Genomic DNA, 23,395 nt, shown 5'->3' on the forward strand with positions numbered 1-23,395 from the left:
AAGAAGACGAAGACCACAGCAATCTATGAGGTAACATTCAGAGGTTTAGAATAAGATTTTTATAAATACGTTACGTTTTTCTCTTTCAGAGCTCCTTTTTCTTTTTCAGTTCCAATCTTGTCCTATTCTTCATCCTGGTTGAGGATTTTTGCTGTCCTTATCCGCTTGTACGGGTTAGCTAATTCCTCCTCCATCTCTTCTGGGGTTTCTGGAAGGTACGTTAAGTAAGTTAACAATATAATGTTAACAGGTATAAATTGTTAGGTCTGGGTATATTACGTTAGCAATGTGCTAGTAATTACTAATATGATCTCGACTTGAAAAATAAAATAAGCATTTGTTTTGATGTTACAAAGCAATTTACTGATTTAACGTTAAAACAGAGCAGTAATTAGAGCACTTTAACAATAAAATAACTTAAGAAAAGTACTTTACCTTCAGAAGACGGTTGGTGACAGTTGACTGACAAGCATTCGAATCGGCGACGTGAAGCGATTCAGTTCTCAATGATTCAAATCTTTTTTCTGAAAGATTAATTTTACCAATTATAATGCAAACCACACTGTTATGCCACTAGGTGGAAAAAACAAGCGTCTTTTTAAGTGTGATAGACTATCTGTATGAACCTGTAAAGCAGATTCATTAAAACACAACTATTCTACAAACAATGAATTAATTTTCTTATAGAAAAAAGTCTATAAAGAATGTTTGTTTTAATGTGTCTACTCAAGTGCATTTTGCCAAATAATACACCCACACACATATATTTGTCATTATTAACTTAAAATATTGTAATTATTATACTTGTATAACATAGACCAATACAATATTGGCAGCAGTGTCTGATTTTGCTTTTATATCTTATTTTTTTACGTTTAATAAATGTTTATAATAATTTACTAATTAAATTTACTCTAACATTGCAGGAAACACATTATGTTTACCAATCACACTAAGACTAAACCCAACCCACTTCTTTTTAAAGGATAAAAATGAACTACAGAGTGTACTTAAACGAAGAGGCACCAGTTCCAGCTGCCACAAAAATGGCAATGGACACATAATAAAATAGATTGCTCAGGTCAAAAAGATGGAGAATCAGGGATAACAGCAACAAACATTTTAAAAGAAAGAGGGAGACATTCTGTTGAACTCATAACATGAGTTACATAAACATCATTTAACATGTGTCTACATCAGGTCTTGCAGTTTTTTTTTTTTTTTTTTTTTTTTTGCATCTAGCCAAACAGATGAGAGATTAACATTTTTAATAAATGAAAAAAAAACCTATAGAAATGAAATGTAAAAGAATACAGCTTGTTTGTTTGCATAACTTGAATGGTTTAATGTAATGGTTGATTTTTATAATTGCCTATAATCTATTCGTATACTTTAATTTATTTATGCATTTATTTTCTTATTTTTTGCTTGTTTGTTGTATTGCTTATCTGTTAGAACTCATATTGTATTGCTATCAACACCAAGTGACAGAATTTCTTTCTGTCATTCCAATCACAACAAATAACTAATGCAAGTCCTGCAGGAATTATAAAATCCTGCAGGATTTGTCACTTGCTTGGATCCATTGTAAAGCCTGTAAGAAATTCCTGCACATATCGTCAATGTGTCCTACAGGACTTTATAATTCCTGCAGGACAGCAGCTTTCCTGTAGGGAAAAAAATATCCTTCAGGATTCCTGTAAAAAGTACTGCATGATTCTAAAACCTGTAGGAATTGTCTGCACATATTGTCAATTTGTCCTCCAGGATTTTATAATTCAGGATACCAGCAGGTTCCTGCAGAAAAAAAAAGAAAAAAAAAATTCTGCAGGATTCCTGTAGGCTATTTTTGTAAGGGCCTGCACTTTTTACAAATAATCTGCAAGCAGAAAAACAGGAAACAAACCTCAAATTGTGTCAACCCTCACTGTAAAAACTAATCTATAGAATTTACCCAATAAATCTGAGGTAACAGTTTTCACAGACTTTGGTTGGGTAGATTTAATCCCATATTTTGAGTAATAACTACCTGAAGTAAAAAGTTATTAAATACGTATATTAATTGGGTAAAAAATACCTCACATTTAAATTTAACAGCTACTTATTCTGTAAAAAATATATATTTTTAAATCATAGTTTATTCATATAATTTACTTAATAACGATTACTGTTTCAGAGAAGGTAAAATGTACCTCTATAATAAAGACATTCAAATGGGTTATCAACTCAATGTTTTATTAAATAAATAAATAATCCTAAAACACACTCAAAATATATTGCAGCACAACAGCTTTACACAACATTTCAAGTAATGAACCTGTTTTATAACTCACTTATCTATTAAATGTTTCAATAATGTTGGATAATAAAACATATACCTGTTTTAGGACATCCAGATCAAAGCAGAAAAGAGAAAGGAGTACAGAAGAGCAATTTTTTTTTAAATGATAGGAGGTGAGACAGTGGAGCAGTATGTAGTGCTGTTGCCTCACAGCAAGAAGGTCGCTGGTTCGAACCTCGGCTCAGTTGGCGTTTCTGTGTGGAGTTTGCATGTTCTCCCTGCCTTTGCGTGGTTTTCCTCCGGGTGCTCCGGTTTCCCCCACAGTCCAAAGACATGTGGTAAAGGTGAATTGGGTGAGCTAAATTGTCCGTAGTGTATGAGTCTGTGTGTGAATGTATGTGAGGATGTTTCCCAGAGATGGGTTGCGGCTGCAAGGGCATCTGCTGTGTAAAAACTTGCTGGATAAGTTGACAGTTCATTCCGCTGTGGCGACCCCGGATTAATAAAGGGAATAAGCCAACAAGAAAATGAATGAATTATCGATGCTGTAAAAGGTCCCCTATGAAACTGTAAATAGTCACATAACTTGTTCGTCAGAAGATTTCAGTGGCTGAGCATCACTTCTGTGCATATAACCCATTCATAACAACCCAGTCTACATCAGCTCTGCATGACTGAAAGATTTTTAAAACATAACATTACCTGTCTAACAGAAATACTTCAGCCATGGTGTCGTCCTTCCTCCAGCGTGCAAAACTCCAATATTGATTCAGGATTTTTAAAAGTTTTGATTCTGCATTTGTTTTGACCGTGGCTTGTGTAAACGCTCATCAGTAGATCTGCGTGGACATGTGTGCAGTAGTTCAAATCTACATTTGTTCACAGTTTTTGTTCACAGGCTACTTATCAGAATTATGGGAATATTCGGCCTGATATTTTTTTAATAAGTTAAATTTTTTTTATTTATCCCTTAAAAAACTAAAGAAATGCACGTAAATACATTTAGATTTGCATTTGAGTACTGAAATTAGCATGTAAGCTAACAAATCACTCATGTTCTCATTCACAATAGAGACACAGGGTTTCTCATACAACGATTTATTTGTAGTAATGTTGGAGTTTTCACATGAACGTGTATTTAAAGGCGAGCAGTTGTCTATAGAAAGTTTAATTGTCTTCATGAAGAAAACTTGTTTCTTTTCTGAGATAAGTCCATCAAAATAAATGTGTTGTGTTTTGAAACCAAAGTCTTCATTTCTTACCCACAACACATCAAGATTTGATCAAGTCAAAATCTCATAATCTAAAACAAATCTCATCTGTCGTAACTGACAAATGGCATTGTGTAGTCTAAACAGGGCTTTAGGGAGTCTAAAAGATAACGACGAAGATAACAGAGGTAAGAATCTCTTGTCCTTTATAGGGAGTTAGGAATCATCTGATTGGTGAATCATGTTTTAGCTAATGCTGGACCAGTCGTCAACAATAATAAGCATGTGAGCCTCTCGAAAGTAGTTTATAAATAAACTTCATGTCAATGAACAGCCAAACTACATGAAAAAGCTGCCGTTTTCAATATACTCGTGTTTGTGTGGAGAAGGTCTCAATGTTGAGGACTTTGCTCTGCATTGTGAAGCTTCATGTGAGCGCTGAGGTTTATTTTTTGTTTAAAGCTCTTTCCACACTCACGGCATCTAAAACGATCCTCTCTTGAGTGAGTCTTCATGTGTTGCTTAATGTAGTCTTTGCGTGTGAGACTCTTTCCACACTGATCACATATGAACACTATGGTTCCAGTGTGACCATCCATGTGGTTCATGAGGTTAGCTTTACATGTGAAGCTCTTTCCACACTGATTACATGCAAACAGCTTCTCTCTGGTGTGAGTTTTCATGTGGTTAATGAGTGAGCTTTTACATGTGAAACTTTTACCACACTCTGTGCATGTGTAAGGTTTCTCTCCAGTGTGGATCGTCATGTGGGTGTCAAGCTTTTGTTTTTGAGCAAAACTTTTCCCACACTGTGTTTTTCCTCCATTGTGAATTCTCATGTGGCCTTTAAGGGTGCCACTTTGCTTAAAACTCTTTCCACACTGTTGGCATGTGTAGGGCTTTTCTCTAGTGTGAATTCTCTTGTGCGCTGCAAAGTTTCCTGCATAATAGAAGCTTTGTCCACACTGTTGGCATGTGTACGGCCTCTCTCCAGTGTGACTTCTCATGTGGCCTTTAAGGGTGGCACTTTGCTTAAAACTCTTTCCACATTGTTGGCATGTGTACGGCCTCTCTCCGGTGTGTATTCTCATGTGGCCTTTAAGGGTGCCAATTTGCTTAAAACTCTTTCCACACTGTTGGCATGTGTACGGCCTCTCTCCAGTGTGAATTCTCATGTGGGTCTTTAAGCTTCTCTTTTTACCAAAACTCTTTCCACACTGTTCGCAAGTGTAAGGTTTCTCCCTAGTGTGAACTCTCATGTGATCACCAAGGTTACGCTTTTGAATGAAACTCTTTCTACGCTGTTTACTGCTAAAATTACACTCAGTTTTGGATTTCCGAGGTCGTCCGAGTGATGAAGTCTTTTCAGTCAGTGTGGGTTTTTCATCAGCTGTTATTTCTTGGTGTGGCTCTTCCATTTTATTCCAGTGTTGAGTCTCTTCTTTCAGCACTATCAGGTCTAAAAAAGAAAAAAGAAAAGTGAACTTTAGTATGAAGGCACAAAGCGACAAGCATGAAATGGATCTTTCACCCAAAAATTAAAATGACCTCACCATTTACTCTGCGTCTTTTAAATATTTCCTTTCTTCTGGAACACAAAGTAAGCCAGCATGTTTTTCACAATATCTTCTTTTGTGTTCAGCAGAATCAAGAAACTCAAAGATTTAAAGCCACACGAGGAAGAGTAAATGGTGAGGCTATTTTTTCATTTCTGCGTTAACTATCCCTTTAAAGGGTTCATATTATGAACCTTTTTTACAGGATGTAAAGTAAGTCTTTAATGTTTCCAGAATGGGTCTGGGGTTTCAGCTCAAAATCAGATCATAAACCTTGCAGAATATTTCATTTTGGGGGTCAGAGGAAAACCCAGCTCTTTTTGTGCCTGTGGCTTTAAATGCAAATGATCAAATGCACTCGGTCTAGATTACTCCTGTTGTGTTCCCTCATGTGTATCTTCCACTCAACATTTTTAACTTGCTTGGAAGACCTGGTTGAGACAAATCCTGCATGTTCATAGCAATTACGTATAATTCAGCTTATATTTGTGAGTTTGCATTATTGTATATAACTTATGCAAATGTTTCCCTCTACTGGGTTGCAGCTGGAAGGGCATCCGCTGTTTAAAACATATGCTGGATAAGAATTTAATTGATTGTAGTAAAGTGGTGATCATTATTTGTTTCCTCCCTCCTTTGCAGTCAGCAGTTCGTTTCACTGCGTTACAACACTACGTTTAACCCAACAGTTATGTATAGGACTTATTAATAATTGATTGAGCCCGTTTTCCTCTGTGTTGGCGTTCTGATGCTCTTGATTAGGCGAAATTGAGTGTTGCGGTAAGTGATTTTAAAATCTTGGGATTAGCTTGCTCATGCACTCAAACTAACTTAAATCCCCTTACCATTTTACAGACCGAAAATGAGTGCTGGGTGCCGTATGACAACCTATAGCTACGTGGGAGGTTTCTAAACGACGCTGCTGCTTAGCCGCGGTTTAACTGCTGCTTAACCGCGGCTTAACTGCTGCTTAACTGCTGTTTAACTGCTGCTTTGATGCTGTTTAAGTATTTTTGGGGATGATGCTGTTTTAATGTAGTAAACATCAGTTTCCCTACACATTCAGTGCTAGGACCGTAAATTTGAAGGTTGTGGTTGACCGATTTGAATGGTCCTTGTGTTCTTTTTTTTCTTTTATTTGGGTAATTTCGCCTAGTTTTGTTAGATATATATTTATTTTTTACTTTTGTGTTAGTTTCCTTGAAATTAGTCTTTTCTAATGTGATTTCTTTCTGTTACATTGTTTTTTGTATGCTTTATTGAAATTGTATTTGTTTTTTTGTAACAGTCTTCGTGTATGTATATTCAAGACTGTTTAACTCTTTTGTGTCTTCCTCTTATATTTTGTATTTTTGGGTTGCTTCTTCAGCAGAGGGTTCATTAAGAGGGGTTGTAATCCATTAGCATTGTAGTATGTTGTGCACCCAAGTGATTGTGTGTTAGAGTGTCAGTGACCAGTTTATTAAAACTTTGTAGTAACTGGATTTTGTGTTTTCAGGAGCAGAGCACCTAAGGCAGGGTGGATTCCTGGTGGAGGTCTTTCTTGCACGTGTGCTGTGTGTATGCACTGTGTGTGTGTGTGTGTCACAGGTCTTGGTGGTATTGCTGTGGAGGCCTTGTTGTGCCCTTATTCTCTGCTGTCACGTCTCAGCTCCTGCACTCCTAAATCCAGGTGTTTTAGTGTGTGCGTGTAGTGTATTTTTAATAGATGGGTTTTATTGAATTTAAACAGTATATACATTGTCCCCCTTTTTGATGCAATTTTGAAAAAAAATAAAGTTTGTATGTATTTTTTCCAATCCACGTCTCTTGCCATTTACTGCAAGCTTACCTGTGTTGCCTTTTATAATATAAAATATAGGTCCCTGGCCATATTCCAGGGTGGCGTAGTCGTGCTAGCTGTTGAACATTATTGAACCCCTTGGTTATGCCACATGTAGCTATGGAGGTAATAAAATCTGCCTTGTGAACAGCAGATTGACAATTTCAGAGGCACACGGAGAGAGAGTTGGGAAATAGCAGATACATGTATTGAACGAAGGTTGTGATAATTATGCCTGCAGCATACCTCCCGTGCTTTGCGAGTGTTAGTAACAACAGGAATTAGTTAACACATAATAAAAGTGCAATGAAAACAATAATAAGTGCAAAGATTAAGTAAAATAAATAAATAAAGTACTCAGGTGCTTTGTCGGTGTCTTTGCTCGGTGGAGTCGCACAGGTAGAGTCAATGGTCTTTACACTCGTCGGTCTTCACACGCAGTGAGACTAGCTGCTTATATACACCCCTGAGCGCTTGCTGATAGAATTCAGCTTGACATGCCTCAAGAGTTCCCACAATACAACAACAGAAACTGAGCCGAGGGGTGCAAAACCGACCGTGATCCACACACAAGCTCTTACAGTAACCAAGGAAACTTTGAGTAATCTTTCTAGCACTACACACAAACAACTGAAAACAAGTCTAAATGTACTTACACGCTGCTGGTCTCATTGCCAAAGTGCTTCTCCTTATGAGGTTGAACAAGCCATCCTACTTCCCTTACTTACTTACATTGTCTATCCATCCATCTATTTATTCATTTTGTTTAGTAAATGTGTTATTTTTGAGGCTGACCTCAAAAAAATATAATAATTTTACTGCCAGAATTTTAGGTGCAGGCTAGGACTGTCTCTGCCAATGGCAGATAACGTTGTTTTTTTGGCTTCATAGGACATGGACCTTCAGCATGCAGTGGGACGGTTTGCTGCTGAGTGTGACATGGCAGGGAAATAAACAGCACCTCTAAGTCAGAAACCATGGTGCTTGACTGGTAAAAAGGGGGCCATCTTTAGTTTGGAGAGTATCTGCGTTTTTTTTTTTTTCATGAAAAATGGAATGTGAGATTAAAAGATGGATCAGTGGAGGAGTAGCAGTAATGCATTTGATGTGATTGTCTGTTGTGGTGATGTAGCTGAGATGAAAGGCAATGTTCTAAATTTACCACTCAATCTAGGTTCCTACTCACATCTATGGTTATGACTAAAAGGACAAGATCTCGGTAACAACCGGACACATTTTGCAAAATGTTATGACCTGCTTGTTTGAGTTGCACCATAAAAGTGAGATGAGACAACAAAATAGCCTGAATGCAAATGATTTATTATAAAATGTAACTCAGAACAATCAATCAAAGCAACCAACAAATTTCTAGGCATAATAATGAAGATAAAGAACTTATGATATAATCACAACAACACTTTAACTACATAATATAAGTAATGCAAACCAAAACCATAAAGTTAAAGAGTCAATGAGATGGCAGGTCTTGACATGTGGACTCCTGAGTAGCCACAGCGTCCAGGGGTAGCTAGCACAACAACTTTTATATACCCATTGATGAGTAATGCAGGCATCCAATCAGGATTCACCACATATTCCAATCTGGAGTCTTGGGATTATCACAGTGTATTAATATTGTAAAACTAAATACTTGTCGCTCTGCCAAAATCATCAAATATTCATCAAGTTTGTATTCTACTCAAAACAGTAAATGTAGTAAACTAGAAAGAATTTTGAATCTAAAAGTAAAGAAACTTTACTAATAAATAGATGATTTGTTTCTCATTCAGGGAGTCAGACAAAGAACATCATCGAAAACAACACTAGCTACATGAATACACTGAAGAGTAGAGTACAGATGTATCCGCACCTGTACAATCACTTGCAAAAAGATTTTAAGCAGCAGAGATGCTGTTTACCAGATGTTTATGAAACTGTTCTTCTCTCAGTTGCCATCATTGTGTTTACAGTAAACGCAAGGAGCGCAACACATTTCTACAAAATTTTCACAGAGGCACAACAAACACACAGACGCAGGGGAGAAAGACAGTGACTGTTTACATGGACATCAGTAACTGACTGTTTAATGACAGTGGAATGTTTGATATCGCACATTGTATAAGAGAAAAAAAAACTGCATTTCTCGGTAACTGAGATGCACTCAGTATGTCAGAAAGCCATGTGCTTGTGTAGACTATCCTGTCAAAAAACGCGTTTACATGTTTACACACAGAGAGCAACATTTACAGCAGATCCTTCAGTCCATAATATTGTAGTGATATTAACGAACTGACTTTAAACAATTCCTCTTCTCCCACTTGTTTTGGCAACCCAACTAGTCGTCTCTCTGTCGTCTGAACACTGTTTCAGGTAAAGCAGTCTTTAAAGCTATTATACATATTAATGAAGTTGCCCCGAATACACAATAGAGCGCACTGATTGGTTTGAACAAAGTCTTTCTCATGAATAAATGCAGTACACTCAGAGACGTCATGAAATACTCCCAGGTACAGACAGACAGTCTACATGCTGGAATACACGCAAGGAAGTGTATGGGTAGAAAAGTCCAGTGTGACCACGGCTTAAGTGCATGTGAATGGTTTCTTTCCAGTGTGGATCCTCATGTGTTGATTAAGGTATGATGAACGGCTGAAACTCTTCCCACACTGAGTGCATGTGAATGGTTTCTCTCCAGTGTGGATCCTCATGTGTTGATTAAGGTATGATGAGCGGCTGAAACTCTTCCAACACTGAGTGCATGTGAATGGTTTCTCTCCAGAGTGGATTCTCGTGTGGTGTTTAAGGTGTGATGATTGGCTGAAACTCTTTCCACACTGAGTGCATTTGAATGGTTTCTCTCCAGTGTGGATCATCATGTGTAGAAAAAAGTTTGATGATTTGCTGAAACTCTTCCCACACTGAAGGCATGTGAATGGTTTCTCTCCAGTGTGGATCCTCATGTGTTGATTAAGGGATGATGAGCAGCTCAAACTCTTCCCACACTGAGTGCATGTGAATAGTTTCTCTCCAGTGTGGACCCTCATGTGGTAATTAAAGTGTGATGAGCTGCTGAAACTCTTCCCACACTGAGTGCATGTGAATGGTTTCTCTCCAGTGTGGATCCTCATGTGTAGATTACGGGACCACGATAAGCTGAAACTCTTCCCACAGTGGGTGCATGTGAATGGTTTCTCTCCAGTGTGGATCCTCATGTGTTGATTAAGGGATGATGAGCAGGTGAAACTCTTCCCACACTGAGTGCATGTGAATAGTTTCTCTCCAGTGTGGATCCTCATGTGTAGATTACGGGACCACGATAAGCTGAAACTCTTTCCACACTGGGTGCATGTGAATGGTTTCTCTCCAGTGTGGATCCTCATGTGAATCTTAAGAATGTATTTTCTTCCAAAACTCTTTCCACACTGAGTGCAGGTGAAACGATTCTTGTCTCTCCTTTTTAAAATACCATCAGTCTGTAAAAAAGTTTTTTCCTCAATTTTGACATGATGTTCCTCCTGTTTACTCCCCTCGTTTTCTTCAATTAGGTCTGAAATTAAAAAAAATAAAACATTAGTTTTCATTAAGTCTTTTCATTAAGTCTTAAAGGGCACCTAGGTTACCCCTTTTTTTCAGATTTAATACAAGTCTTTTGCGTCTCTAGAATGTGTATATAAAGTTTCAGATCAAAATACCCATCAGATTTTTCATTATACCTTTTACAAGATGCTGTTTTATACTGATTTCCAGCAGGGGGTGGTTTTGTCGTACTGCGCCTTTAAGCCAAGTTCTGCCCGCCCACTGTTTCTACATGCCTCCTCCCTCAGCTGCGTCAGACAACAGACAGACTTAAAGGAAGAAGGTCTCACGTAGCGTTTGTGAGATACTACAGTAAGAACTAACCTTTACTAATCGGTATTGTGAAGTTGCATTGATGAGTCACACACACAATATCGTTACAAAGTTAACGCGCGTGCGCGCACACACACACACACACACACACACACACACACACACACAGATACACACGCAGGCAGGCAGACAGACAGACAGAGCGCTCTTAGCTTAGTTAAGGCTAACCTCAAGTACTGTGTGGATATCTGTTATGCTAATGTACAAAATAAACCTGATTTAACTTCCACAAACCGGGATTGAAGCGTCTTCTTTTATAATTGTTCTGACACGCGGCTGTGCTGATGAAGTAAAGCTGAAGTAAAACGCTGTAATTAATTACACACATACTCTGTTTTAAAACACTTTAAACATGTGAAACTTACTCTTAATCACATTTGATGATGATTGCTGATCCTAGCGAACAGAACAGACCTTTTATTACCGGTTGCTTTGCGTATGTCTGCCTGGTCTTGTTGACATATACACGACTACCGGAACATGTTAATGCGCGCAGCTGTCAATCAATTCGGTTGGCGGGGGAATCGCACACCTACGTAATGGTGCGATCAATTTGAAAACAGCTCCAATTGGCCGACCCTTTTTTTGTAGCTAAATTGAAAAAAAAGTACTGGGTGTGTTCATATCACCCCAGTATGACGGTCTATACACTATACCAACACACAGATCTGTCCAAACAGCTTGAAAAGTAGATTTTTTACCATAGGTGCCCTGTAAGTCATCCTTATTTATCTAGTGCTTTTACAATGTAAATTGTGTCAAAGCCACTTAACATAGTAGTTAAAGTAAATTTAAACTGTCAGTCCAGTTTTCAGAGTTTCTTACATAATTGATCATAAAAGTCATTTTGGTCATATTGATCAGACAGAGATATGAAAGCTGTAAATGGCCTATTTTTATTCCTATATATTCACAATTACAACAAAATGTTTTTCTAAAATGTGTAAAGCAGACAGGGAATACTTGTATATTCTGTGCCTGACTGGTAAACACACCAGAAAAAAAAGTTATTGGGTAACAGCTGAACAAACAGCTGAATTTTTGCCTTGCAGACATGAGACATGCCTGTCAGCATCTGCATAAAGCAGGGGTTCTCAACCTTTTGCAAGCTGGGCCCCCCCAAAGCCGGTTTATTGCAGCTAGGGCCCCAGTGACTCAGAGAGGGTACAAGGACCTTAAATTTTTGAGGCTTGCTTAGCTTCTCGAAGAGAAATCAAACAAATGAGCGCTTTCTAAATTCTATGGGCACAGCACACACAAATAAACTAAATTGACATACTGCAGTTATATTTTGAAATGTGTTTTTTTTATATATTTATAACATTTGAATACAGTTCAGCAACATACATCACACAACCTGACGACAAAGGGAGCTGACAATTGAACATCACTAAATTTACCATCATCTTAAGATTGAAAATTTTACACTGACTTCATACAGGGTTTATACAGACACAGCCTAATGAAAATCAAAGACTTTTAGGCACTTTTTCCAGCATCTACTTTTATTGTTGAAACTGACATGCAATGTATTGAACACCTGAAATGTATTTTCAGCAACCCATAAAAACATTGCATAGGAACTATTAGCAAATTATTGTTATAGTTAAATAAATGAGGTAGCCTTCCCAGTATAAAATAACAGTAGCAGACCTAACTTTATAGCTACAGCTCAGCAGAGTCAGCACAGGTATAAAAACAGGTGGTTTTATTTCTGATGAGAATATTTATTGTTGTCAGACTTCACTCTCACATAAATACACATAAATAAATCAATCAAAACTCACAGCTAATCAGGATAGCCTGTGCGTGTAGGGGGAGAGTCAGAGGAGGGGAAGGTCCGTAAAAATTAGCATAAAAAAGGGAGTGTCAGTTTTGGGCACGTGCTGATTTTCACAGAGGCAAAACAAACACACAGACGCAGAGGAGAAAGTCAGTGACTGTGTTTACATGGACATCAGTAATCGAATTATTTGCCAAATTATTAAATGGTGGATTTTAATTGCAGTTTGGCTCTTTCATTCAGGAATTTCATTCGTGCCCGGTGACAAACGAGATATTTGATTCGAGGAATTGCTGGAAGCGTGTATCTTTCATGCAATGTATGTTGCAAAAAAAAAAATCCTTCACATTTCTCTGTAACTTAGATGCACTTGGTAGGTAGTGTCAGAAAGCCATGTATGTTATTCCTGTCACAAAATGTGGGTGTAAGTTTAATTGTGGTGCTATCATGTTTACACTCGGGAGAGCAGCATCATTTATCGTACGGTAAACTTTATTAACTTAGAAACCATTTGACTAAGGTCTGTCTTTAAACACTGAAAGAGTACTGCTGACGAACTAACATTGCCTCTGAATAAACAAACAAAAACCACTGGTCGCTCACTTAACACATACTGGAGCTCTGTCTTTTATTAAAGGAGACGAGCAGCAAATCTGGATTTCACCATTTTCAGATGAGAAAAGCTCTCGGGTAAAAAATGTTCCTTAGACACACGTTTCTGTCACGCGTTGCGTGCAGCATAATCCACACGTGAGTCCAGCTACGCTATCATAGAGGGAAAATAAAAACAAAACCTTCACTGCAGCAAATTATGAAACGCAACACTGACGACCCGAATCTCCAAATATTTCTTGTTCTCCCACTTGGCAACACAACGTGGCGTCTCTCTGCCGTCTGAACACTGTACAGGTACAAACAGTCTTCGAAGATATCATGCACATTAATTAGGTTGCACCGCATACACAATAGAGCGCGTTGATTGGTTTCAACCAAGTCTTACTCATGAATGAATGCAGCACACTCAGAGACGTCATAAGGTACTTCCAGGTAGATGTTCAGTCTGCACGCTGGAATACATGCTAAGATCTCATGGCCGTGACGGAGCTTAAAAATTCATTTTAAACCGGAAGTACGAATTTGCTCAAAATAACGCAAAAACAACCAATTTTCACTTTTTAGTGAAATATGTGTGCCCTAATAGTGTTTTTAGCAGTGTGGGACACATATACGACTGTCAACAACTCAAAAAATGTGTTTTGTTGTTTCGTGACCCTTTAATGTCAGAAGTAGAGTATGGTGGTATTGTTATTTTGGACCATTGTCCAGTCTCACTAAAACTATGTTTTCCAGGCAATGTAATCCCCCAATGTACATGGCGGTTTAACTCAAGACGATTGGCAGATGACGATTTTGTAAAATTTATTGATGCTCAAATAGATTTCTACTTTGAGACAAACGAATCCCCAGAGATAAGTTAAAGCATCCTATTGGATACTCTGAAAGCATATATAAGAGGACAGATTATTTCAGATCAACGTAGTGCAAATAAAACAATGTCAAAACGGCTTACAGAGATTATGAATAAAATACAATGGATCAGCTACACTCAACATCACCTTCTGAATAGCTCCATAAACTTCTTCTGCAAGTGGAATATGACTCCTTGACAAGTGAAAAGGCGTTATGAACTAGCTGGCAGGTTATTGTGTTACCAACTGAAATGATCCTCAGCAGTTGGTTTTATAGGTGCAGCTCTGAGGTAAACAAAACTGAAAGTAATGAGGGTTTTTACTTTAATTTTTTGGAATTACCATCTGTGATTCAGATCAGTTGGCATCAGAAGGAAAATAACACCTTCTGAAATTGAAAATGCAATCCAAAAAATGAACACCAGAAAATTGAAAACTCAATCTGGCCCTGGTGGCTTCCCAGCTGAGCTTTATAAGAAGTTTACTGTCACGCTTACACCCCTGTTGTGCAAGGTATTTGCTGAAGCTCTTGTCTCGGAATCACTCATCCTCTTTATGACATCGGCTGCTATAACAGTACTTCTTAAAAGGTAAAATGATTTATTTAAATGTGAATCTTATCGTCCGATCAACTTAATCTGCTGTGATTATAAGATCCCGGGGTGTTTCTAGAAAACCTAGTAAGAGCTTGTTTGTCAAGCCAAGATGTGTCTGATTGCCGTCGGAACTAAACTTTGCAGGACACCGGACCTCCATGACTGAGTTTGGACATGCCTGCTCTAGGGGAACGAGACAGGGCTACCCTCTGTCCCCTCTGCTTTTTGACATTGCCCTTTAACCTCTTGCAATCATAAAGAACTCAGATAGCTTGCAAAGAGTTTTCAGAGAGGGACAAGAACATAAGTTCCTGCTATATGCTGATGATCTTCTTTTTATGTCAAATCCAGATACATGTATTTCAAAAGCTCTTACAATAATTTCAGAACTGGCAAATGTTTCTGGATACATAGTCAATCTAGCCAAGTGTCTCCTTTTCCCTATCAATGATAGAGCACAGCAAATGTCCTTCCAATCCTTTCCATTTTCAGCAAGTCCTGATAAATTTGTATATCTGGGTGTGAGTGTGACACGCAAATATAAGGATTTGTTCAATAATAATTTTAAAACAACATTAGACAAAGCCAAATGAGACATGGCATGGTGGTCAATCCTTACTTTATCTTTGGATGGGAAGATCAATTCCATTAAAGTGGCAATACTACCAAAATTTCTGTTTCTATTTTTAGACTGTGCCTGTTTTGTTTTTTTGTCAAGTCATTTTTCAAGAAGTTGATTAACATATTTTCTGGACTATAAGATTCTACTTTTTCCCTAGGTTTTGACCATGAGGCTTATATAAAGAAGCTGCTATTCTGTGGATTTTTCTTCCACCGCTAGGGACGCTCTGATCGGAATTACTGGTAGAATAAAAAAAAAGATAGACGAAAAATCAATGCAAAGAAAAATAGACTGCGCTACTTTTTCTTTAGCAGATAGAACACGCATGACAAATTACTAACTGGAAACTATATTCAAATCCTTGCCCCTTCATCATGGAAACCACACAAAGAAGTTCATATGATGCAAGTTAAGTTGAAGGCCATCGGACTTGCTACCCAGGAAGGAAACTGCGCTGCTGCACGCAAGCTTAGCGTCAACGAATCTATGGTGAGGTGTTAGAGGCGGCAACGGGAAGAGCTCATGCAATGCCAAAAGTCAAGAAAAGCTTTCAGAAGACATAAAAGCAGTTGGCCTGAACTTGAAAATGTCCTGGAAGACTTGGTGAACACACAGAGAGCATATGGCCGAGGTGTGTTCACTGTACAGATCAGACTGAAAGCCAAAACAATCGGCTTCAAAATGAACATTGAAGGTTTCAAAGCTGGGCCGTCATGGTGTTTCAGATTTATGAGACGTACCTGTCCAATAGAGCACAGACCACTCTGTTAGCAACTCCCTCCTGACTATCAGGAAAAAGTTGAAAACTTCCATAAATTCGTTGAAACAAAGATAAAAGAGAACTCCCGGACCAGACAACATCAATAATATGGATGAAGTACCTTTGACGTTTGATCTGCCTCTGACCAGGACTGTTAACAAGACAGGTGCATCATCCGTGTTGTTGAAAACAACTGGCCATGAGAGAACGCACTTCACCTGTGTTCTGACATGCACGGCATCCGGACAAAAAATTCCACCAATGGTGATTTTTAAGCACATAACTATGCCCAAAGAACAACTCCCAAAAGGTATAGTGGTCAAAGTTAACGCCAAAGGTTGGATGGTGGAAGGCCTAATGAAGGAATGGTTAACGAAGTGCTACGGTAAGCCGATTTTTTTCACCGGAAAAAAACGCTGCTTGTTTTGGATAGCATGAGGGCCCACATCGAAGATTCTGTGAAAGCAGCGATCAAGAAAACAAACTCCATTACAGCTGTGATTCCTGGAGGTACAACAACGTATTTGCAGCCACTTGACATCAGTGTGAATTGGGCATTTAAAAGGTGCACTCTGGGTTAAGTGGGAGACTTGGATGACAAGTGGTAAAAAGTCTTTCACAAAAACTGGCCGCATGCAAAAAGCATTATTTTCTGATGTCTGTCAGTGGATCCAAACAGCGTGGAGTGCTGTCAAAGAATCCACCATTACCATTGGGATCTGAAAGGCTGGACTGCTACGCGAAGAGAGCGGTGCACTTTCAGAGCTAAATTTACTAGAGGATGAAAGCAACACAGAGATCGAGACTGATGGAGACAAATGTGATGAAGCGCTTCTGAGGCTGTTCAACTCCGACACTGAAGAAGATGAATTCATGGGTTTCAGCAAAGATGATTAAAGTGACTTGTGGTTTCAAACACAAGAGAAATAAAGGTGAATAAATACCGTTTTTTAATGTTCTGTTTTTATCAGCAAAGTTGCTGCCGTGTTAAAAGGCAATGTTCAGAAAGAATCTGTTCAGGTACATACATACATGTACAGTTTCAGTACAAAATCGTTCTGTACATGCAGTAAATTTCAAATTTTTCAACATAGATATCTGCGGCTTATAGCTCAGTGCGGTTTGTATAACTTTTTTTTTTTTTTTTAAATAGCGCGCATGTGGCTTATATACAGGTGCGCTCTATAGTCCAGAAAATATGGTAATTGTATTTTTACATTTCTCTAGGATAAGAAAATTCCTTGCATAAGAAAGGAACTCTTGGAAAAAAGAAGGAAGAGAGTGGATTGCCAATGCCAAATTTCTGCTCCAATTTTGTTAAATCCATTGTTCCCCCCCTCTCTTATAGATTCAGCGTTCCAATGATGATCTAGGAAGGGAGTTAACTGTGATAAGAACCTGTTAAAAGATGCCATATTTATCTAATTTCAACAGTTAAGAACAGACATTGAGATTCCACACTCTAATTTTTTAGGTACCTTCAGGTCTTTGGTTTCGTTAAAAAAACTTCTCTCCTTCACTGAACCAACCAAAAGCATGCTGTATAGATGAATTGGTAAACATGAACCCATATCAAAAAGGTGTAATGTCCATGTTATATGAAGTGATCCAAAGAACTGCCTCCACTTCCCTAAATCGTATAAAGCAAAACTCGGAAGACCAACTGGGACTAGAAATATCAGATACAGCCTGGCAATATGCCATAGAACTGGTACACTCATCTTCTGTATGTATTAGACATGGTCTTCTTCAGTTTAAGGTGCTTCATAGGCTTCACCTATCTAGGCGCAAGCTGGCAAAAATGTATTCAGGGTCAGATTCATCTTGCCCCAGATGTGGTTTGGAGCCAGCAGATCAAAGTCATATGTTCTGGGGATGCCCTAGATTACATCATTTTTGACCAATATTTTTAGATAATTTTCATCTAAATGTAATAAAGATATGGATCCTAATCCTTTGATCTCAATTTTTGGTACAGTGCCAGAAGAAATGTACCTGTCAGCTAATCACGTCGAAATCATTGCCTTTTCTTCTTTACTGACCAGACACCTGATTCTTCTCAGGTGGAAAAAGACGAACCTGCCATCCCACAATCATTGGATATTAGAAGTGTTATCACATCTTTAACTCGAGCACCTTAAGTACACCATCCGAGGCTCTACAAAAAAAGTTTTATGAGGTTTGGCAGCCTTTCCTATCCTACACTGAACGCTCAGGGGTTATTATATCCTAAGTGAGAGTTTATCCCTAATTTCCTGATTTGTTTTACCTATTTTTATTTTTCTCTTTTTCCCTTTTTCTTTATGGGGTATGAGTATGTCTGTAGCAATGTACCATGTTAATTTGTTGTTTAATTTGTTTGTTGTGGAAAAATCGTAGACTTTTGAAAAATCAATAAAAATATTTGAATAATAAGAATGTAAGCAGTACTAAATAGTTTTTTGAACAAGTAATAATCCCATTAATCTAGTTATAGTACATGTTCCTGTTGAAGGTCTGTGAATTTAAGCTATTTATTCATTAAAGAAGGACAAGCCATTCTCATACGTGACTTTGTTCTTTGAGTGACTGAAATGTAGGCAATAGCTATGTTTCCATCCAAAAATGCAAATTAAATTTATTTGCAAAACTGGAATATCACAAAAAATATTCAAATAAATTAGCGTTTCCATCCAATGAATCAAAGAAAACAAAATCGTCACTTCCTGATTAACTAGCGTGAAATATCAACAGTAAAAGCAGAATTTACTGCAGTAGGAGAAGCTACATGAATCTTTTCTTTATTTAATAAAAGACTTTCACATCAGAGGATAATGCCGACACACAATGAACACGTGGTGGCGTTTGAAGCAATGAGATGTGGAGAACAGACGCTCTTGACTCGCTCCAGACACTCTGGAGGTCATTAATAATATAATAACATTAATACTTAAACGGTTGAGGTGTTTTAGAATGATCAAAACAGCATTTCTCATATTTTTTAAATGTCTGGGTAAACAGACACTTTTTCCACTTCGAACACAAAACATTTTCTATTGAGAAACTTTTTAAATAATTTGGAGCAGTAAACATGTCAGGCATGTCATTCAATTGAATCCTTGACTTCTGCTGTCTTCTTTTGTTTCAAAAACACAGATTTCTTTAAAATTTGAAACAGCATCTTTGGATATCTTTTTTGCTGGAGATACTGTTGTCCTGAAAAACTTGTAAAAAAAATGTAAAAAAAAAAAAAAAACTTACATATACAGATGAACGGTACAGCAGAAAATATTGGCGGTTTTAAAACCTTGACTTTTTCAAACTGCGGCATACCTTGAAAGCGATTATTGTCCTACACCTCAGCAGCACAACACTGTTTTTAGGATCTAAAAATGTATTCTTTAAAAAAAAAATCTCAAGCAAAAAGATTCCAATTTCAATGTCTGCTGGTACTTGAAGAATATGGTCAATATTCTGATGAACTTTACACTCAAATGTTTGCATATCATCAGCATGTTGTAATCCATTTCTTAAGCAACAAAAGTCATTTTAGACTAGTTTGTTGGCCAGTTGTAGTCAGTACAATGCTAAACGTTATTGTTCCACTATAATTTTGTTTTGTCTCACGTCGTCCCGCAACAACAACATATAGTTTAGAATACAATATTTTATAATAATTAATTAATTTAGTGTCCATTTCATTCAGCATATTTTAAATTAGGGGCATCCACATTTTCTGACATACTTTAAATCAGGGTTTCTACAGGTGTCACCAAGTTAAATTTAAGACTAAAGACATTTTTTAAGACCATTGTGAATGAAATTTTAGATTAAGGAATTTTTCAAATGCCCCAGATGAAAAAGATTTTTATTTGTCCTATCAAAAAATATAATATAAAATATTTAATAATAAAATAATAAAATAATAAATCAATAATAACAATAACAATAAAATATTTTACATATTTCTTAGCAAAAGATCTTAAACATTGTGTAAAAACAAGAGAGCTCTACTTGGATCCACACTTTTTTTTTCCAAAATAAACTTTCTTTAAAATAAAAAACAAATTCACAAATGTTTTACTAACTATAATAACTATACTAAACTATATTATAACTATAATAAACTACATCTATGCACAACAATCTGTCCAGGTCGATGTCCTCAGCAGAAAAACCATAGAGCACGTTTAAACAAATGAAGCACGAAAATAATTAAAGCATTATGAGAAATAGAGTTAAAATGACCTTTTTGAATGAAAGGTTAAAGGTTTTATTGAGATGGATTGTTGGTGATTGTATGGGTTTCGGCCAGATTAGGTAGCAAAACATGAAAAAAGGAAAATGAAGACTTGTTTTAAAAAGATTTAAGACCTACAACACAATCTTTCAGTAAATTTAAGACTTTTTAAGGCCTAAACTTTTAGGTTTTTGAATTTCAGACATTTTAAGACCCTGCGGCTATTAAATAGGGAATAGCCCTGATAATTAGTTATTATAATAATGATGATGTAATTGTAGATACTGTCTGTGAGAACTAGTAACAACTACTACAAACAAGTTTAAACCCATAAAGAAGTTGGTGAAAAAAGGGAATTGTGATCAACGTGACATATGCAAATGGAAAGTACTAAGCCAACACCATCACTGTAATAGCAGATGATCTCTTCTATGGGAATACTGTAGGTCAAATATCGTCAGCTCAGTTAAACTTTTTTAATTTATTGTTTTTATTTGTTTTATATAGTGCCAGTGCTCAAGGACGCTTTACAAACAGTAGGAGAACAAGAAAAGCAATAACCTTAAGAAGGAAGAGAAAATTGGGAGACTAATAATACATAAAATAATGACAAAAGACACGAGAACAAGTTACAAATGAAACTCATTCCTTTTTTTCAATGAGTGCTTATGTGCATTTAGGGGAACTAGGCAGCACACTCAGGGCTGCAAGATGGATTTAATTTAGTATTATTATTAAAATATATCTGAATGAGGATCAAATGACTGAGTTGGTGTTTGAGAATAAAAACCAACCTGTTTGTTCCTGCAGATCTTCCTGTTTGACTGTGAATGTTTCTTCAATCTTCACATCTTCACTCTCCTCTTTAATAAACGCCATCTTTATAACAGTGTGGAGATCAGTCGCTTCAGCAGCAGTTTTTCTGTGTTTAGACACTTTATCCTGTTTAAAATGAACAACACAATAAAAAAATGTCCTGTTTAAAAAAAAATAAAACAATGAACAGAAACAAAATAACTTCTCTTCAACACTTGCTTCAACAGTTTCCTTATATGAGAGTCATTAACAAACAGAAATCAGGTAAGTCTGAGCAAGAAACAATAGACACAAATGAGCAGATTAACACTAGTACTCCATTTCTTATATATAGTGATGTATACTTCGAATAGAATGACATTATGCTATTTAATGAATTAAACCTTCATTAAAACACTTATTACACACTTTACTGTTGCTTTATTCAAACTTTAACAAATGTTGTTAATTATTTTCTTTGTTTTATTTATTTTATTGTCTGCTTACAGCAACGCTGTAGAACTTATTTGCACAAGACAAGAATTTACTCTTGGGAACAAATAAAGTTTATCCTATCTTATTCAAACAATAGACCTTACTGTGAGTAAAATAATACTTCTTTGTATAAACGGTTAAAATAATATTGTCAACAGCAGGTACATTTAGCATTAAACGAACAACCTGAAATTTTAATCAGTCGGTTTTCATCTGTGTAAAAGCTTTAAAAACAAACCTTTCTCCAGTTGAATCACAGTGTGGGAGCGGCGCAGCCTTATGACATCACACCACCATGCCACAATAAAAGTCTTTTTTTCCCCCATTTATTCTTTATCATGACTTATTGATACATTTCTCCCTCGTTTTCCACTTTACACTTTATCTGCTTTCTGTTTTGTACTTGTAAGACCATCATTACTTATGTTAATTGAATAAACCCATTTACCCCCACTAGATCTTTGCCTTCAGGTAGGTTGGAAAGAGGTTGCATTTTCTTTTAAACGATTGCATTTCTTCATCCATAGCTTTAACCCATTTACTTGCATTCACTGATGTTACCACCTCTTTGTATGTTTGAATGGGGAAACATCAAATTCTACAAAATTGCCTGCCAGGTTCCAACCTATATATGTAATAGGTTGAAACTTTTTTATAACTAAATAAACAAACAAAAAAACTAAACAGTTGTAAAGAAGCTTTTTAAAATGACTGAAGAACTTAATACAACGTTGAACAGTGCAACGTTGTTTAGATTTTACAATTTATAAGTGAGCATTTAGATATTATTTGAGTGTAAATTCAGAATGTGCAACTTACCTTTTCAGTCTTCAATGAAGAAGTGGGATGAGAAAAGGCATCAGTGGGTTTTTCTTTGTATGTTGTTGTTAGTAATAATCCCAATGTAGGAATCTACAATCGTAGTTTGTCCTCCAAAGTTGTTTTCTTATAGCAAAATAAGCCAATGAAGATTCTTTTAGGAACCCAGAATATATAGATGCAACCCTGCTGAGATACTGGATCTGGAATGTGATTGGATAAGACTCAATTGGCCCCCATTAAAGCTGGTATAAAGATGCAAATGAGCAGTGGGGAGCAGTGAAGACTCAAGACACATACAGTGGGGGATGGGAAGTTCAGCAGCTTTACAAACCAGTTTTACAGAGAAATAATGATGTATTGGGAAAATAAGTTGACTTTAGCCATCTTCATTTGTTTAGCTGCTATTGTTTTATAGTACTATTGATGAAAGCTTTTTTTTTAATTTTGGTTGCTGCATTTTGTAGTTACTGTTGATACACTTATGATATGTAACACATTTCAATTAATTTTTTCCCAAGCCTGGTTAAAAGGTAATGCAAGAGTTGTGTGTTGTTTTTGTAGAAGTTTCTCAGAGTTGCTTGGCTGAAGTCTTTGTGTAAAGATGCAAATGAGCATTGAAAACTCAATCCATACCGATGTCTCAATACACACAACTACATTCACTTATATAATAGTTATAGAAGATGTATACTATTATACTGTGATATATTATCATTCGTTGAAAGGAACAATTTATAAACTTCACATTGAGGTTTTATTTGTGTAAAGGTCAGTCAATATATTGACATAAGCTAACTATTAGCAGAGTTTTAGTCATTTATTTATTACTAAACTTGTTCTTTATGTGAGTTTAGACTCCTTTATTTATCTTAAAGCACATGCAGCTTATTACTGGCTTCTGGAAGACTGTAAACACTTTATGTTTATAAATTGTAACTATCAAAATGTAACTTGTTTCTGTGCCAATTTTGTTTTCTTTCCTTCGTTTTTTAGTTGAACAGAACATGTGTAAGCAGCTCAGCTTTCCCGAAATCCTCTTATTCACCTGGTATGTA

At 36.7% G+C, this 23,395-nt stretch overlaps 3 protein-coding genes and 1 long non-coding RNA gene across 14 annotated transcripts in view; all 4 read right to left on the reverse strand.

Annotated features, from left to right (window-relative positions):
* LOC148682295 (uncharacterized) overlaps window positions 1–23,395 on the reverse strand; it is a 560,329-nt gene that overhangs the window by 214,141 nt on the left and 322,793 nt on the right. The window lies entirely within an intron of this gene.
* Window positions 1–23,395, reverse strand: part of znf1117 (zinc finger protein 1117) — a gene marked incomplete in the record, with an annotated part of 481,533 nt that overhangs the window by 80,972 nt on the left and 377,166 nt on the right.
* Window positions 2,215–7,920, reverse strand: LOC148682301 (uncharacterized). Its single transcript, XM_088650595.1, has 2 exons — window positions 7,527–7,920; window positions 2,215–4,951 (listed from the first exon to the last, which is right to left on the reverse strand). Exons 1-2 carry the CDS (start codon window positions 7,540–7,542, stop codon window positions 3,885–3,887), a joined length of 1,083 nt encoding a protein of 360 aa, XP_088506721.1. The 5' UTR covers window positions 7,543–7,920; the 3' UTR covers window positions 2,215–3,884.
* LOC137491045 (zgc:113096) lies at window positions 8,170–22,484 on the reverse strand. Of its 11 annotated transcripts, XM_088649693.1 has the most exons (5): window positions 22,338–22,484; window positions 21,967–22,143; window positions 21,023–21,170; window positions 10,584–10,694; window positions 8,170–10,417 (listed from the first exon to the last, which is right to left on the reverse strand). In XM_088649693.1, exon 5 carries the CDS (start codon window positions 10,248–10,250, stop codon window positions 9,453–9,455), a length of 798 nt encoding a protein of 265 aa, XP_088505819.1. In that variant the 5' UTR covers window positions 10,251–10,417; window positions 10,584–10,694; window positions 21,023–21,170; window positions 21,967–22,143; window positions 22,338–22,484; the 3' UTR covers window positions 8,170–9,452. The 11 variants fall into 11 exon arrangements, with proteins under 11 accessions (XP_088505819.1, XP_087102056.2, XP_088505820.1 ...); XM_087245930.2 differs by lacking the exon at window positions 21,967–22,143; XM_088649694.1 differs by lacking the exon at window positions 21,967–22,143 and having other exon boundaries at window positions 21,023–21,204.

This window comes from Danio rerio, chromosome 4 (genome assembly GCF_052040795.2).
Source record: "Danio rerio strain M-AB ecotype USA chromosome 4, GRCz13ab, whole genome shotgun sequence".
NCBI classification, from domain to species: domain Eukaryota; kingdom Metazoa; phylum Chordata; class Actinopteri; order Cypriniformes; family Danionidae; genus Danio; species Danio rerio.